This window comes from Notolepis coatsorum (assembly GCF_963971535.1).
Source record: "Notolepis coatsorum genome assembly, chromosome: 13".
Classification (NCBI taxonomy): domain Eukaryota; kingdom Metazoa; phylum Chordata; class Actinopteri; order Aulopiformes; family Paralepididae; genus Notolepis; species Notolepis coatsorum.
The window spans coordinates 25,074,580-25,092,079 of record NC_140177.1 but is presented as its reverse complement, the minus strand read 5'-3'; the positions used below and the strand labels follow the sequence as shown (position 1 = coordinate 25,092,079).

General features: G+C 46.8%; 1 protein-coding gene across 1 annotated transcript in view; it reads left to right on the top strand.

Annotated features, from left to right (window-relative positions):
• LOC311239297 (receptor-type tyrosine-protein phosphatase F-like) overlaps positions 1 to 17,500 on the top strand; it is a 226,449-nt gene that overhangs the window by 179,784 nt on the left and 29,165 nt on the right. Inside the window, 4 exon segments of the mRNA XM_084327604.1 lie at positions 710 to 867; positions 4,102 to 4,214; positions 7,348 to 7,380; positions 7,570 to 7,751. Of these exon segments, the coding sequence (XP_084183730.1) occupies positions 710 to 867; positions 4,102 to 4,214; positions 7,348 to 7,380; positions 7,570 to 7,751 (486 nt within the window).

The following is a 17,500-nucleotide window of genomic DNA, read 5'->3' as shown; positions in this document are numbered from 1 at the left end:
CTCTCTCTTGTCTATTTCTCTCTCTCTGTGTCTATTTATCACTCTCTCTGTCTATTTCTCTCTCTGTCTATTTCTCTCTCTTGTCTATTTCTCTCTCTCTCTGTCTATTTATCACTCTCTCTGTCTATTTCTCTCTCTGTCTATTTCTCTCTCTGTCTATTTTTCTCTCTTTCTCTCTGTCTATTTCTATCTTTCTCTCCCTCTCTCTGTCTATTTTTCTCTCTGTCTATTTCTCTCTCTCTGTCTTATTCTATCTATCTATGTCTCTCTCCCTCTCTCTGTCTATTTTTCTCTCTGTATATTTATCTCTCTCTCTCTCTGTGTCTCTCTCTCTCTCTCTCTCTCTCTCTCTCTCTCTCTCTCTCTAACATCATATCTAACTATCTGAGGTGGTTATTGTTGCTCACAGAACACAGTTTGGTTCCGTGGTTTCTCCACTGTGTCCTTGTCAAACAGGAAGCCATCTGTCTCTTGGTAGAAGTCTAAAGAGGTTGAAATAGCCCTGGACGTGCAGTGACGCTGGTAGCGCTGGTAACGTGGTAGCGCTGGTAATGTTGGTAACGTGGTAACGTGGTAGCGCTGGTAACGTTGGTAATGTTGGTAACGCTGGTAGCGCTGGTAACGTTGGTAACGCTGGTAACGTTGGTAAGGTTGACTCCCTAGCACAGGTTGGGTTCTCATGCCTCTCTCTCCATCCTCCCCCTCACAGAGGACGTTTGCAGCCAGTCCCTACTCGGACCCGATCCAGGTGGTGACGGCGGGCGTGGCCCGCAGCGTGGAGCAGCCGGAGATGCTGTGGGTCATGGGCCCGGTGTTGGCCGTGGTGCTCATCATCATCATCGTCATCGCCATCCTACTCTTCAAGAGGTAAGTTGTTGCACTCTGTCTGTGTGTGTGTGTGTGTGTGTGTGTGTTTGAGTGTTTGAGTGACACTTGGATGTAGGTTACCTCCCCTTGTGTCAGGAATGGTAATGACCAACCACGCCACACCCCCCCCCCACCCCCCCCCTCCCACACACATACATACGTCCAACTGTAACATCCGATTACAGCGTGTGTGTGTTCAGCGTAGTGTGAGGGACCGCGTGTAGTGTGAGGGGCCGTGGGCAGATCTGTTGGTGTCATCTGAAGAATGCTCATCTCGGCCCAGCCGAGCGTTTCACCGGCAGCGTGTGGGTAGTGAGGGGTTAACGGCGGGCGGGCGGGCGGCACCCTACCGCCACGACCCGGCTGCCGCACGGCGAGGGAGAACCGCCCCCCTCCTCGGCCACTCGAAACACAAAGCTCAAAAGTACAATATTTGGTCAACTCCACTCAAACCCCCACAATCCCCGGCGGCTAGACACGGCCGTCGCGAGCCATCGCGGTGTCTGCCCTCTGCCGCGTGTTCCTCAACCCCCCGCCCAGAGGCCGCCAGGTAGCCGGCGTCGGATAGCTCTCAGACAGGCCCTTCATTAGGAGCTTGAGAAGGGAGCCCACTTTCCACACACACACGGATTGACAAGAGGGCGGGCGTGTGGGTGGGTGTAAGGGGGGGGGGGGGTCTGGCGGGTGGGTGTGAGGGGGGTGCTGGTGGAGGGGGGGGGGCCTGGCGGGTGGGCAGCTGTAGGCCCTCTCACTTCAGCCGCGCGGCATAAAATGTGTGAGAACATAATCACATCCTACCGCTGGCTGTTATTGCGCCTGTACAGGTTGGTCGGCGGTGAACAATGAGGGGGTTATTTTAAGGGGTCTCCAGCCAGCGAGTGTGATCGAGCCCCGCTGCGGTCTTCATGTGCAGGTGTGAATGTGGAAGGATCTGGCTTATAGCTCCGGGAGGAAGAAGGGGGCTGTAGAGTTCGTGTAAACATTGGCCAGAGGAGTCTTGCGGTCTTGTGCTGATATATTAATCATCCCTGAAATCTTCCCCTCTCCCCTTTGACCTCCATGAAACGCAGCAACCAGGAACGGTGAGTACTGTTCTACTGTCAAACCTACCGTCTCCACCCCCCCTCCATCTCCATTCCCCCTCATCCACGCCATTATTATTATTATTATTACACACCCTGTCATCGTAAGATCCCTTCGTGTTGTGAAGTTTGTTGGTGTTCATCTACTCCGTAGGGCTGCAGGGACGTCTGGCTTCAGATATTACCCTAATAATCCTACAAAAAACACCTTCAAATTGTCCCCCCCTAGTCTAATTTCTTCAACAATATGCTAAGAAGATGAGAAGTAGAGGCCTCTGCAGCCCTTGATGATGGGGGTGAAAGTAACCCCAGGGCCAGTTCTAGCATGTTCCAGCCCCCTCCCCCCCCACACTCCCCCCACCTCCCCCCATCTGAATATGCCAAGGCCTCACCTGCTACTGAATGGACCATTGTAAAGTAAATGCCAGGCGGGGAAGGCTGCTGAAATAGAAATGTTCCTGTCTTCTACGCTGACATTTTCCACCACATTCTCTCGTTTTCCCCCACTCTCTCGCTCTCTCTCTCTCTCTCTCTCTCTCTCTCTCTCTCTCTCTCTCTCACCACTTCCTCGCGTGCGAGGCGCTCAACAAAGAGCTCTGTTCTCTCCTCATTAAAGCCCTATCTCAGACACACACACACACATGTGCACATACACACACACACATCACACACCTGCGATATACCTTCTCCCACATCTTACCCTGAGCCAGAAAGGAATACCTCCATTGAGCCGCCTGCCAGGTCTAAGTCAAAGCGCGTTGGATATTAGCATCTGTTGGGCCTCAGACAGACGAGGAGGGGTGGAGACCAGATCACAGATGTCCATCTCGTCTCGCCCTGGAGCCCGGCAGCCGGACCATGGGGAAAGCAGACACGGTCCGGCGCTTGGAGCGCGGTCCGGGAGAGGAAGGGGACGCTTGTTGTCCTCGATTAGCCGTTACGCCGCTAGCATTAGCCTAAGCCCCCCGCCACATCGGACGACAGGTGGCGGGGGGGTGAGGGGGTGTGGGGGGGTTGTTCCGGAACCAGGCTAAAAGCTGTTGCAGCTTTATGTATTCTCTCCACGCTAGGCTTCAACAGCAGGCCCTGCTGCCATCCAAAAACCCACGCTCACAACTTGCAAATGGAGCGCAATGAGATGTGAAATCTCCACAGGGCGCCCTGACGCTTTCTGACGGCCATTTTCCATTTGCAGTCAGGAGGCTTGCGTGTCTACAGCTGCGTGTGTGTCAGAGAGAGTGAGAGAGAGTGTGAGTGTATATATACATCTGTGTGTGTGTGTGTGTGTGTGTGTGTGTGTGTGTGTGTGTGTGTGTGTGTGTGTGTGTGTGTGTGTGTGTGTGTGTGTGTGTGTGTGTGTGCGTGCGTGCGTGTGTACACATCAACAGATGCTGGCTGTCTGAGCTTAAGAATACGGACAGGCTGCCTTTTTTCTTCCTCTCTCTCTCACTCTCTCCATCCTTCTCGCTCTTCACCGGACAGAGAAAAGCGACGGTCGACTGAGCTAGTCGCGGCCGTAAATGAACGCCGTGCTGAACTGGGCTAGGCTAGGCCTGGCGGAGCGCAGGTGCTGCACAACTGGTCTAATTACCCAGTGTTGTGCCACCCAGCTGATGGGCTAATTACACCATCCTCCTGTTTTCCTTTCAATCTGGAAATCCAGTAAACAGAATGTGCCGTTTGTACACACACAAACACACACACACACACACACAGAGCACAGGAAATGACACATTTTAAACAGTTACTACACACAAACACACACTCGTACACATGCAAACAGTCAGCAGCTGTCAACCACCCGGCGGCAGATGAATCCGATGGCTGTGGATGAATCCCGTCCGGCCCACACGCCAAGGAAGCCGTGCCGATCCTTCAGACACATTAAACCCCCAGCTGGTGGCGCCAGCAGGAGAGCCTACCGGGACCGCACTCCCCCCGGCGAGCGGCTCGGAACTAAGTCGTATATCCGCTGGCCGTGACGTTAAGCTCGTCAACCCGGGGGAACGAAGCCGTCGGTGCTCTTCTGGAACCTCCTGTCGTCGGGGTTTCGTTTTTTTCCGGCCCGGGCGTGAATGTATTGAGTATGGAGTTGAAATGTTGTGCCTGTGTGTTTTAACTCTCGCTGCTCTTGGTGTGTCTGCCCTCTCAGGAAGCGAGCGTCGCCTCTCCCCAAGGACGAGCACTCCGGCAGCGTGAAGGACTCTCTCCTGGCCAACTCCTCCGATCCCGTGGAGCTGAGGAGGCTGAACTACCAGACGCCAGGTAAGACACACTTATATTCACTTCTGTATATGTAGAATAACGTGCGTTATATTCACTTCTATATAATGTATAATAACGTGCGTTATGGCCACTTCTATATAATGTATAATAACGTGCGTTATGGCCACTTATATATATGTAGAATGACGTGCGTTATATTCACTTCTATATATGTAGAATGACATGCGTTATATTCACTTCTATATATGTAGAATGACATGCGTTATATTCACTTCTATATATGTAGAATGACATGCGTTATATTCACTTCTATATATGTAGAATGGCATGCGTTATATTCACTTCTATATATGTAGAATGGCATGCGTTATATTCACTTCTATATATGTAGAATGACGTGCGTTATGGCCACTTCTATATAATGTATAATAACGTGCGTTATATTCACTTATATATATGTAGAATGACATCTGTTATGGCCACTTATATATATGTAGAATGACATCTGTTATGGCCACTTATATATATGTAGAATGACGTGTTTATATATATATATATATATATATATATACTGTATGTAGAGTGTTGGTCCCGGGGAACAAACCCACTCTGCTTCTCTAGAAACTGGTTTAGGCAAAACAAAGATACTTCTTCCTTCCCAAGGATATCTTTTCATTTTAGGGGGCTGCTGCACAAAGTCAGTCCACTCATTTCAAGAAGGAGAAACACACAAAAAACACGGCTTTGAAAGAAAGTGTTGGATTTCTGCACCACACTAGCGAATACTTTGGTCCTGAATGAATCTGTGTGTCTGCCACTTGGTATTAGTAATATTCATATTATAAGCCTGTAGCCAAACGTGTGTACTATGTATGTACACATATAAAAACGCTGAGATACATCTGCAGGGCCTAATAACTGAGCCCAGGATTATTAAAATAAAAAAGGAAAACAATGCGTAGGAACCCTGGGTTCGGCTTCACGTCCCTTGGGTTTGCAAGCGGCACGTTGAGGAATAAACAGAGAGAGCTTGCGGACGAAGGCGCTCGTCAATAAAGTCAATTTGACTCCGTTGAGGTGTGATGGTGTCTCGTCTCTCACGCCATAATGAACTCCTGCCACTGTGATTACATTAAAGTACAGGAGAAGATAATGTCTGTGCCCCTCTCCGCACTTAACGACAGCAGCAAGGCAACGCTCGCTCATCCCGGCGATCCTACACTTTAATATAAGCGCTCCCGGTCTGACGGGACACTGGCAGCCCGTTGCCTTGGTAACACACAGATAAATGGAGAAATAGTTGTTTTTTCCCTTTACCCTAATAAAGGCCAGGAATTCATTGTGGCACGAGAGACATCACCACGGTGAGTGAAATTTACTTTATTGGGTGGCCGTTTTTTGAGCAAGCCATTTAACCCCTAACTGCTCCCGATGAGCAGGTCGGCACCTTGCATGGTCGCCTCCGCCGTCTGTGTGTGAGTGAACGGGTGAATGTGCGGAACAAAAATTGTAAAGTGCTTTGGCTAAAAGCTGTTATATAAACGCACCATTTACCATTCTCAATGTGCCTCTTGCAGACCCAGCGGAGAGCTAGCTTGCATACGCGCCATGGGTCTGACGCGTCAGGCTAGGTCTTATCTGTGTCCACACAAGGCCTCACCGTGTGAAACCCATGCTGCCTACTCTTCTAGAAGTGCCGAGCATGCTGTTTACCTCCAGGGCCATAACCTTGATCAGCCACAAGGCACTCTTGAATAATAGCGGCTAGCGCGACGTGACGACTACACTTCTGTAGCCGGCGCTGAGCGATGGTTCCGGAGCGATGCGGAGCGACTGCAGATTCCTCCGGTGTGCTCCGACGGAGCGAGAGGGGTTGTCAGGGAGCGCGCCTCGGCACCAGCCCCCCTCCCCTTCCCCTCCCATGCTCCTCCTCGCCTCCCCCCTCCCCTCCCCTGCTCCTTCCCCTCCCGTGCTCCTCCCCGCCTCCCCTCCTCCCGTGCTCCTCCCCTCCTCCTGTGCTCCTCGCCTCGCCTCCCCTCCTCCTCCCCTCCCGTGCTCCTCCCCTCCTCCTGTGCTCCTCGCCTCCCCTCCTCCTCCCCTCCTCCTCCCCTCCCGTGCTCCTCATCCCCTCCCGTGCTCCTCCTCCCCTCCTCCTGTGCTCCTCCTCCTCCTCCCCTCCTCCCCTCCCGAGCTCCTTTCATTCCCCTGGCTGGTAATGAGGCTTGCTGCCTCTGATGTCAAGGTGAGCCAGGCGGATGGGAACAATGGAGCTGAGAGAAAATGTCAACTTGTATCTGTGTGTGTGTGTGTGTGTGTGTGTGTGTATCTGTGTGTGTCTGTACGTGTATCTGTGAGTGTGTGTGTGTGAGTGTACGTGTATCTGTGAGTGTGTGTGTGTGTGGGGGTCCTTTTCTCCTGGGTTATTAAAGATGCCATGCTCTGTACACACACACAGTCCCTTTGAACCCCAGCAGAGGAATTAAGCAGAGACCTCGTTCTAAAGGAGCTGCTCCCTGTCCTCTCTCTCCACCTTTTGTTTCTTTTCTCTTTCCTTTTCCTCTCTAGCGTAAACTCCCCTCTCTCTCTCTCTCTCTCTCTCTCTCTCTCTCTCTCTCTCTCTCTCTCTCTCTCTCTCTCTCTCTCTCTCTCCCCCCTATATCTCCTTCCTGCTCTCTCTCCCTCTCCCCCATCCCCCCCCCCTCCCCCCCCTCTCTGGACCTCACTGTCTACCACCTATTTTATGCTAGCTGACTTCAAGAGCAGACTATCAAAATCACTGTGTGTACATCCTCATGAACACACTGACGAACACACACCAGGCTCCAAGGCCTGAAGTTAATTGAACAGCTTGATAGTTAGACAGTGCCCCCCCCCCCCCCCCCCCCCTCTCGCTCTCTCCCTGCCTCTCCTTGATAGCACCAGAGTAGGAGGCAGGAGAAGGTTTTCCAGCGGGGTGTGGCATTAAGTCGCGGTCCAGCACCGGAACTCTAGCCCTGGTCCTCTGTCGCTGCGTGGAGAGGGGGGGTGGGGTACTCTGTAGTGCAGCGGCTGCGTGGGTGGGGGGGGGGGGGGACTCTGTAGTGGCGCGGCTGCGTGGGGAGGGGGGGTAGTCGTCCGTCTCCATTGATGGGTCTTCTTGTTCCTCCCCCTCTGGTTCTTCTTCTCTCCACAGGTCCCAGCTCCCACCGCTGCCCCAACACTCCAAGTTAGTCTCTCTCTCTCTCTCTACTGTGTATCTTCCACATATGCAGTCGACCGCTCTCTCCCTCTCTCTCTCTTTCTCACCTCTCAATCCCAATCCCATTCTCCCTCTGCAGTCTCGACGGACATCTGGGCCCTCAGGCTTGTAGGCTTGTGTCAGTGTGGGGACACATCTGGGCCCTCGGGCTTGTAGGCTTGTGTCAGTGTGGGGACACATCTGGGCCCTCAGGCTTGTGTCAGTGTGGGGACACATCTGGGCCCTCGGGCTTGTGTCAGTGTGGGGACACATCTGGGCCCTCAGGCTTGTGTCAGTGTGAGGACACATCTGGGCCCTCGGGCTTGTGTCAGTGTGAGGACACATCTGGGCCCTCAGGCGTGTGTCAGTGTGGGGACACATCTGGGCCCTCAGGCTTGTAGGCTTGTGTCAGTGTGGGGACACATCTGGGCCCTCAGGCTTGTAGGCTTGTGTCAGTGTGGGGACACATCTGGGCCCTCAGGCTTGTAGGCGTGTGTCAGTGTGAGTTGCAGGTCATCACGTCACTGTGAACATTGGTGCCAAGTGTATAAATATTTCAGTTGGGCCGACGTTGAGTTGAATGGGATCAGCCATCTCCTCATTTATGTCAGGTTATTACCTCAGACGTCAGCGTTATCGGCAATGTGTCTATTTTGAATTTTAATACAGGCTTCAATAGAACTGGCACGAAAGTCTGGCACCAAGCAGAGCAGAGAACGCTGGTGTTCTTATGTCTTTTATAGTTTTCTTGCCTGTGGTCAGGAAACATGAAGGGCTAAATGGCTTCATGTAATTACAATTACAAAGCATTAGCTCTGTTAGCCTCCCCTCACCCTCCAGCTCAGCATTAACATGCACTTGCATAATATATATATATATATACAGGGCTTTCCCCTGGATGCTCAAAGACGGTGCTGAGTCACAATTAGGGGATGGTTTGGAGGGGGCTATGCCCCCCCCCCCCCGCTCAGGAGGCAAAAAAGCAATAAAGAAAACCATTTCCTGTAATTTCCTGCAATTTAACTGGTTCGGGGCCAACCACGTATATATACGTGTTTGGGAGCCGACCTTTGAAGGCCAACCACGTATATACGTGTTAAACTTGTTTTTGCTTTTATTCCATTTTAATATCCCGGATGTTGTCACAGAGCTGTATTTTGGCTGGAAAAGGCATATTGGGACTCCGAAAGTCCGGTACCGGCCAGATCCTGGTATTGGCGCTGTCTCGAGAATCCAGTTTCCCCTGTTGCAGAACGGGTGTCACTTTTTTTACGCTCCGGGTGGACTTTTCTGTTAGCCTGAAGCTATGGCTTCACCAGATCGCCTGGAATACTTTTTGCGACGCCGAATTCAGTATGCAGTAAAGGAATATACCATCAGCCAATGGACATATCGATCTACCAGATGGCGATCAAATAACTGGGAAATTCTTTTTGGAATCCAACCGGCCACGGGTAAGAGCGATTTGACGTCAATTTCAGCCTGATCGGGCCTTGTTCTCATAGCCATCCACCCGGTCAGCGTATCTTGTTGCAATAACGAATGCCGTTATTGGTAATCAATAATCAGAAACGACTTCCCCCCCCCCCCCCCCCCCCCCCCCTTTCATGCATTCATGGTGGAACATGATACAGATCATATGCGTTTAGATTTTTAACTCTAGCTTGTGTAGGGCCGAAACGCCAATCGATTTAACGTTATTAGCTTAGCGCCCTATAACTAGCGTTGCAGGAATTATACCAGACCATTCCGATATAACGTTCATATTCACGACGCTATAAAACGGGAACGTATTGATGAAAAAAATATTTCCTTTATGGCATATTTAAGGGAAGGTTTATACTGTCAATTGACAATGACAATGGACACATAGCAATAATATAAAATATAGATTTAGCTCTACAAACAACCTCACGCACAGTGAAACGTTGTAATGAAAAGCTGGCCTCCTAGAGTGGGCCCCGTCTAATCCCAATGGCCCCGAATGTGTTCAAAACTACGTTTTATAAAAAATAACTACAGTGTATAAGGTTGCACAATTGTTTAACCCATTCAGGGCCAACCACGTATATATACGTGTTTGGGCGCCATGCTTAAAGGGCCAACCACGTATACGTGTTAAACTCGTTTTTGCTTTTATTCCATTTTAAAGGGGAACTATTTTACTATTTCTTTCACTATTTGGGCACTTTTACACAATTCCTGTGAGTCTATGGAACACCTCTGTAATATATATATTTTTTTTATTCATTGTTTTGTATTTCTAATCAAGTCCTCAAAAACAGCATTTTTCTACCTCAAGATCTCGAGCCGTTTTGAGCCTGGGCTCCTAAACCACTGCGCCACGGCCCCGCCGCCTGAACATTAACATGCAGCGGTGTCTTTCTGACATCACATATCGCGCACATTTTCAAATGACTCAGTTCAGTGAGGGTGAATATTGTGAGAGGAGAATTGGAAGAATGCGCCAATATGAGAATTTTGAGACATAGATCATATTAATATAAGTTCACATAGCTAGGAAACAATGCTAAACACTCAAAAAGGCCATTTATAAGATAGTTCCCCTTTAATATCCTACTCAATGTCACAGAGCTGTATGTTGGCTGGAAAGTGCCCGTTGGGATTCAGAAAGTGCAGTACCGGCCAGATCCTGGTAGTGGCGCTGTCTCGATAATGCAGTTTTTCCCTGTTGCAGACCGGATGTAACTTTTTTTCCATTCCGGACTACTTTTTCTGTTAGCCTGAAGCTATAGCGTCACCAGATTGCATGGAATACTTATTGCGACGCCAAATTCAGTATGCAGTAAAGGAATATAGCATCAGCCAATGGACATCGATCTACCAGATGGCGATCAATAACTAGGAAATCCTTTTTGGAATCAAACCGGCCACAGGTAAGATCGATTTGACGTCAATTACAGCCCGATCGGGCCTTGCTCTCATAGCCAAGCCTCTGGTCAGCGTATGATGTTGCAATAACGAATGCCGTTATTGGTAATCAATCATCAGAAACGACCCCCCCCCCCCCCCCCATGCATTTATGGTGGAACATGATATCGATCATATGCATTTAGATTTTTAACTCTAGCTTGTGTATGGCCAAAACGCCAATCGATTTAACGTTATTAGCTTAGCGCCCTATAACTAGCGTTGCAGGAATTATACCAGACCATTCCGATATAACGTTCATATTCACGACGCTATAAAACGGGAACGTATTGATGAAAAAAATATTTCCTTTATGGCATATTTAAGGGAAGGTTTATACTGTCAATTGACAATGACAATGGACACATAGCAATAATATAAAATATAGATTTAGCTCTACAAACAACCTCACGCACAGTGAAACGTTGTAATGAAAAGCTGGCCTCCTAGAGTGGGCCCCGTCTAATCCCAATGGCCCCGAATGTGTTCAAAACTACGTTTTATAAAAAATAACTACAGTGTATAAGGTTGCACAATTGTTTAACCCATTCAGGGCCAACCACGTATATATACGTGTTTGGGCGCCATGCTTAAAGGGCCAACCACGTATACGTGTTAAACTCGTTTTTGCTTTTATTCCATTTTAAAGGGGAACTATTTTACTATTTCTTTCACTATTTGGGCACTTTTACACAATTCCTGTGAGTCTATGGAACACCTCTGTAATATATATATTTTTTTTATTCATTGTTTTGTATTTCTAATCAAGTCCTCAAAAACAGCATTTTTCTACCTCAAGATCTCGAGCCGTTTTGAGCCTGGGCTCCTAAACCACTGCGCCACGGCCCCGCCGCCTGAACATTAACATGCAGCGGTGTCTTTCTGACATCACATATCGCGCACATTTTCAAATGACTCAGTTCAGTGAGGGTGAATATTGTGAGAGGAGAATTGGAAGAATGCGCCAATATGAGAATTTTGAGACATAGATCATATTAATATAAGTTCACATAGCTAGGAAACAATGCTAAACACTCAAAAAGGCCATTTATAAGATAGTTCCCCTTTAATATCCTACTCAATGTCACAGAGCTGTATGTTGGCTGGAAAGTGCCCGTTGGGATTCAGAAAGTGCAGTACCGGCCAGATCCTGGTAGTGGCGCTGTCTCGATAATGCAGTTTTTCCCTGTTGCAGACCGGATGTAACTTTTTTTCCATTCCGGACTACTTTTTCTGTTAGCCTGAAGCTATAGCGTCACCAGATTGCATGGAATACTTATTGCGACGCCAAATTCAGTATGCAGTAAAGGAATATAGCATCAGCCAATGGACATCGATCTACCAGATGGCGATCAATAACTAGGAAATCCTTTTTGGAATCAAACCGGCCACAGGTAAGATCGATTTGACGTCAATTACAGCTCTCATAGCCAAGCCTCTGGTCAGCGTATGATGTTGCAATAACGAATGCCGTTATTGGTAATCAATCATCAGAAACGACCCCCCCCCCCCCCCCCATGCATTTATGGTGGAACATGATATCGATCATATGCATTTAGATTTTTAACTCTAGCTTGTGTATGGCCAAAACGCCAATCGATTTAACGTTATTAGCTTAGCACCCTGTAACTAGCTTTGCAGGAATTAGCCTAGACCATTCTGGTTTAACGTTCATATTCATGACGCTATAAAATGGGAACGTATTGATGAGAAAATTATTTCTTTATGGCATATTGAAGGGAATGTTTATACTGTCAATTGACAATGACAATGGACACAATAATATAAAATATAGATTTAGCCTAGTGATGCACGATATATCGGCCGCCGATATGGCCGTTTTTTTACACATCGGTATCGGTCCGATATCAAGATAGGGCCGATATGGGCCGATATTAAAAAAATATATATATAATAATAATCTTTTTTTTTTCTTTTTACATGTTTTGGCCTTAACCTGTTCCCCCCCACGGGGTCGGTACCGACCCCTTTTTGACATTATTATCATATATTAATATTTTTATGAGTGATGCAATAAATTTGCGTTTTTTTAAATCAAACGTTTTCAAGTATTATTATCACTACTATGTCACAAATACATGTAGAATGTAAAACGTTAGGTTGGCAATAGTTTAGCAATAGGTTAAAAGTGAGTTTTTATCATTTTAAGTTTTTTTTTCAACTCGCGTTTCTTGACCCGAAAGCGGAAATGAAAATGTTGAACGATCAGAATTGGAATCTTTTTGCGGCCATTTTCAAGAGGACCTCGCTAGCTATCTGGCAGTGTTGAAATTTCACCAAACTACACTTCCTGTGGTCCGCTATGGTCGTTCAAAGTTCGGCGTTCTGAAGCAATCATATCAATAATTCTTATGATTCGCGATAATAAGCTACAAAAGGTAACGTTTTTGACAAATATTGAAACGCAGTCAGTTTCTCCACACTATTGTAATCATGTAGGAAGAATCAGATCTGAAATTAGTTACAGAATGATTACACTGTGGGAGAAATAAAAAAGTACAGTCGATTACATTAAATAACTGTATATGTTATTACGCATGCCTGGTGATACTATATCCAAATTGAACTCGGCCATTTGAAAGATACTATATGTATATATATATAAATGTGCGAATTGGCTATAATAAGGTAATTTATAAGCATATATTCTATATTCTATAATAATATTTCAAATTGCATTGGTCCGGATGGGAGAATTCAGTACTGTATATACAAAACCTTCAATTTTATCATCTTCCCTTTATTAATTTCCTTAGATCTTTTGTACACATGATCTCAAGAGGGTACTGAATTAGCCCAGTGGCAGTTTTTTAAGTTTGGTCATTATTATCATGGTTTTATTCACTGTCAAAGATGAAAAGAAAAATCATAATTCATATTTTCCTTTGTTTCATCAGAATTTAAGCAAGCCTAGTAATAGACACAATATTTCTGACACTGAGAATACATTCATTGAGGTCCATAGATGTTCCTAGATACCAAGAATATGCAAATAGCCCTTGTAGAAGTGGAGCAATATTCCATTTACCTAGGTATACATTTTATGCAGATTTTCACCTGGGGTGGAACAGGTTAAATAGTTTCTGAACATAAGTTAAAAAAGTTAAAAAAAAAATAAGCGTTTTGGAAAATAGCTCTTTATTTGATTATCATAAAAAAGTGTTTTCTATACAGAGATATCGACATTGGTAAATATTGGTATCAGCCAGAACAGCAATATTAATATCGGTTATTGGTATCGGCCACAATTTTCACATCGTTGCATCACTAGATTTAGCTCTGTGAAACGTTGTTATGAGAAGCGAGATTAGACGGATCCCAGTGGCCGCGAAAGTGTTGAACACGAAAACACACACACACACACAGTGGAACAGAGGACAGAGTAATCATGTATTAGACAATGGTGCATCTGTTTCTAAGCTGGCCCCAAGCTTTCACTGCAACATATTATTATTGTTATTATTATTATTATAAACCACATGGTGGCGCTGGCCCCTATACCATTGTTTAGGGAAAGCCCTGTATATATATACATGCACACACACGCTGATGTTAACTCATTCAGGGCTGAGGCCTTTCCTCTTCCTGTTCTAGCTAGGCCAGGTTTCCATTACATATTTTCACTGTGCGTCCCCTTGTTTGTAGAGCTATATCTATATTCTATATTATAGCTATGGATACAATACTATGGTCATTTGACAGTAACTATCTTCTGTCCAAGATGCAAAAAAAGAATAAATGTTTTGATGAATACGTCTGCGCGTTATGCCGTGGTGAATATAAGTATAATTTCTGAATGATCCGGGCTAATTCCTGGGAGGCTGGCTATAGGGCGCAACGTGAATTCTACTAAAAGCATTGGCGTTTCGTCCCTGGACACGCTACTATTTCCAAATCAAATGTATATAATAGGTATTATGTTTCATCATGAATGCATGAGGGGGGGGGGGGTCGTTTCTGATGCTTTGATTACCAGTAACGGCATTCGTTATTACCACAACACACACCGATTAGCTGGATTGGTATGAAAACATTGTTTGATCAAGCTGAAATTGACGTCAGATAGTCCTTACCTGTGGTCAGGGGTATTCCAAAAAGAATATTCCAATTGTTTGATGCCCATCTGGTCCATCTGATGCCCATCTGATGTCCATCTGGTCCACGACAATCCAGCACGACACATTCATCGATTGTTCCGAAAACGATTCAATGCGATTGAGTGAAGCCCTAGGCTTCCCTGTACTAAAGAACTGCGCCCGGAGCGGTTTAAATGTAACACCCGGTCTGGAACAGGGTTTACTGCACTCTCGATACTGCCTACTAGCAGGATCTGGCCGGTACTGCACCCTCGGTGTCCCAGTATGCCTTTTAACGGTAACATACGGGTCCGTGACATTGAATATAATATTAAAATCGGAAAAAAGCTAAAACGTATATATACGTTTATGGCCCTTAACAGTTTGAGTGCCAGCCATTAACATTGGAAACATGGTTAAATGCCACCACCCACTTCAATGATAGCGTTATGAACGCATAATCTCTGTCTTACATTATGGCTGTGTGTCTAATCTGCCTGTCGCTTATCAATGACTTGTTTGCAGTCAACATTGTCCAAACGGATTGTTTTTTAATCGGTTCATTTTCGTTTGATAGCATTTTGAAAAGCCCTCGTTTTTCAGGAAAATATATAGATTCCGTGATAAAAGGCATTTACTGGAATATTCTAGCATACACAAAAACGTTGTCATTTTTCGGCCTATTTATGAATCGTTTTCAAATAAACACTAGATTATCGATAGTATATGTGTACTTATGCACGCTATAGAGGCGGGCTGAAAAATCTATTCTCATTTCCTCATCAGCGATCACCGCGCACACACACACGCACAGGGCAAACGCTTATATCTCTGTGAAAACAGCTCTGATTATCCTAAGACTGGTCAAATTAATTCCTTACCTGAGATCAGATGTTATCCAAAAAGATTATTCCAATTCCTGATCGCCATTCCAAATATCGATCACGCTTATTGATTACAGTGTTGAGTCCTGTAAATACATAATCCACACGTTTTCCGGGCCGGTGAGCACAATCGATCCTTCAGTTGGCCTTGACGGAAAAGTAAAATGAGGAAACTGGCCACCCCCCCTGCATCAGTGTAAAGTAACGGGGTGCAGTACCACAGGGAGAGACGATAGGGGGCGGTATCTTCCCAATTGAGCTCAGAGAGACTCTGCAGCACTAACCTGAGGCTCGATTGATGAAATATGAATTCAAATCGCCAAAAAAAAATACGACAAACAAACGCTATATAGTGTCGGGGGCACTCAAAGGTCGGCATGAACTAACGACAAAAAGCGTCCGTGGCACTCAATGTGTTAACCATTGGCGCCCAATAACGTATATAAACATTGTTGGCCGTGAAAGAGTTAAAGAGGCACTTTGCCAAAAACATCATATCATGTTGGGTGTTATGCGCCCCCAAATTAAATCTAAATAAATACCCCTCCATGGATGAAACGTGCGAGGTGTGTGGGGCCAGTCATATAGAAACCAAAAAGGCCAATAATTATAATTACTTGCATTTATATGTATTTAATGTATTGTATATGGGCACAAAGTGGAGAGAGGAGATGCATAACAAATGAAAAGAGCTGAGCTGAGCAGGTGCTGATCTGAACCGTTAATGTGCTGATGGCACGCAGACTAGTATTAAATTAATCTAATTGGTCAGGTCTCATCCCGCCGAATAGACACAGTTACCAGTCATTAGAAGTCAACGTTGCGACAATAATGAGCTTGTAACTGCAACTCGTCCGGAAGCATGACCCATTACCTCTCAGACATGCTCAGCCTACCTCTTTAACCCCCTAATGATGCTACCTACAGCCTGACGTGTGGATGTGTCCTCAGCGCCGTAGGCCGCGGCTAGCTAGCTGGTAAAGGTGCAGCGATTACCCGGGTGACTTCAGAAGGGGGGGGTATAGCTTCTCCATGTGCCGCGCACACAAGTTGGCATTTGACACACAACAAGGGCGAGTTCCCAGGAATCCCATGCAAGCCCAGAGCCTCGCCAAGTTCAGAGGAGGCGCGGGGGAAATTTGTGTCGGTGGATTAGCCATAAATCATCCAATAACCCGGGATGAGGAATCTAGAGAGTGATGGGAGATGGGTGGGGGTGTGTGTGTGTGCGGGGGGACGACTTTAATTCAGCCCAAGCACTCCAGGCTGGGCCAAGAGATAGTTTATAGTAGGGGGAGAGACTTTGAAAGGGGCCGAGTTTTGGCTGGTGAGCGAGCGCTCCTGGAGACGTGGCAGTGTGACTGATCAGCTGAGACTTGTGAGCTCCCTCTCCATTCCACCTCTGCCACCCTCTCAGCGCCGCGCCGGCCGCGAGATGTCTGCTGCCCTGCTTCCTCCTCGGAGAGCATGCTCACTCAGCCGCTCATGCAGTAGCCAACCGTGAACCCCCCCCCCCCCCCGGTGGTGCCGGTTGAGCTGCCCATGATGGCAAAAAAAATAAAAAAAAACAAACACACACACAACTGGTTGTTGTGGTGGTGGGCCGGTCTGGGGCAAAAAGTCCAGATTGTTTTAGTTTTTTTGTCCCGGTTCGTCCCTGTACTCATGCATATCACCGTCCCAACCAGCCGCAGCCGTCTCTCTCTCTCTCTCTCTCTCTCTCTCTCTCTCTCTCTCTCTCTCTCTCTCTCTCTCTCTCTCTCGTGCAGCATGATGTCACCAAATGTCACAGACTTGTCAGTGCTCCCCTCCTCTCTCTCTCTCACTCTTTCTTTCTCTCTTCCCTATCTCTCTCTTTTCTCTTTCTCCCTCACTCCTCCCTATCTCTCTCTCCCCCTCTTCTCCCTATCTCTCTTCTCTATACAGTATCTCTCTCTCCCCCCTTCTCTCCCTATCTCTCTCTTCTCTATATCTCTCTCCCTTCTCCTCCCTCTCTCTCCTTCTCTCTGTCTCCCCTCTCTTCTCTATCTCTCCTCTCTCCCCCCTCTCCACCATATCTCTCTCTCTATATATGTATATATATATCCTCCCTATCTCTCTTTTCTCTCTCTCCTCTCTATCTCTCTCTTTCTCCCTCTATATATATATATATATATCCTCCCTACCTCTCTATATATATTCTCTCTCTCCCTCTCT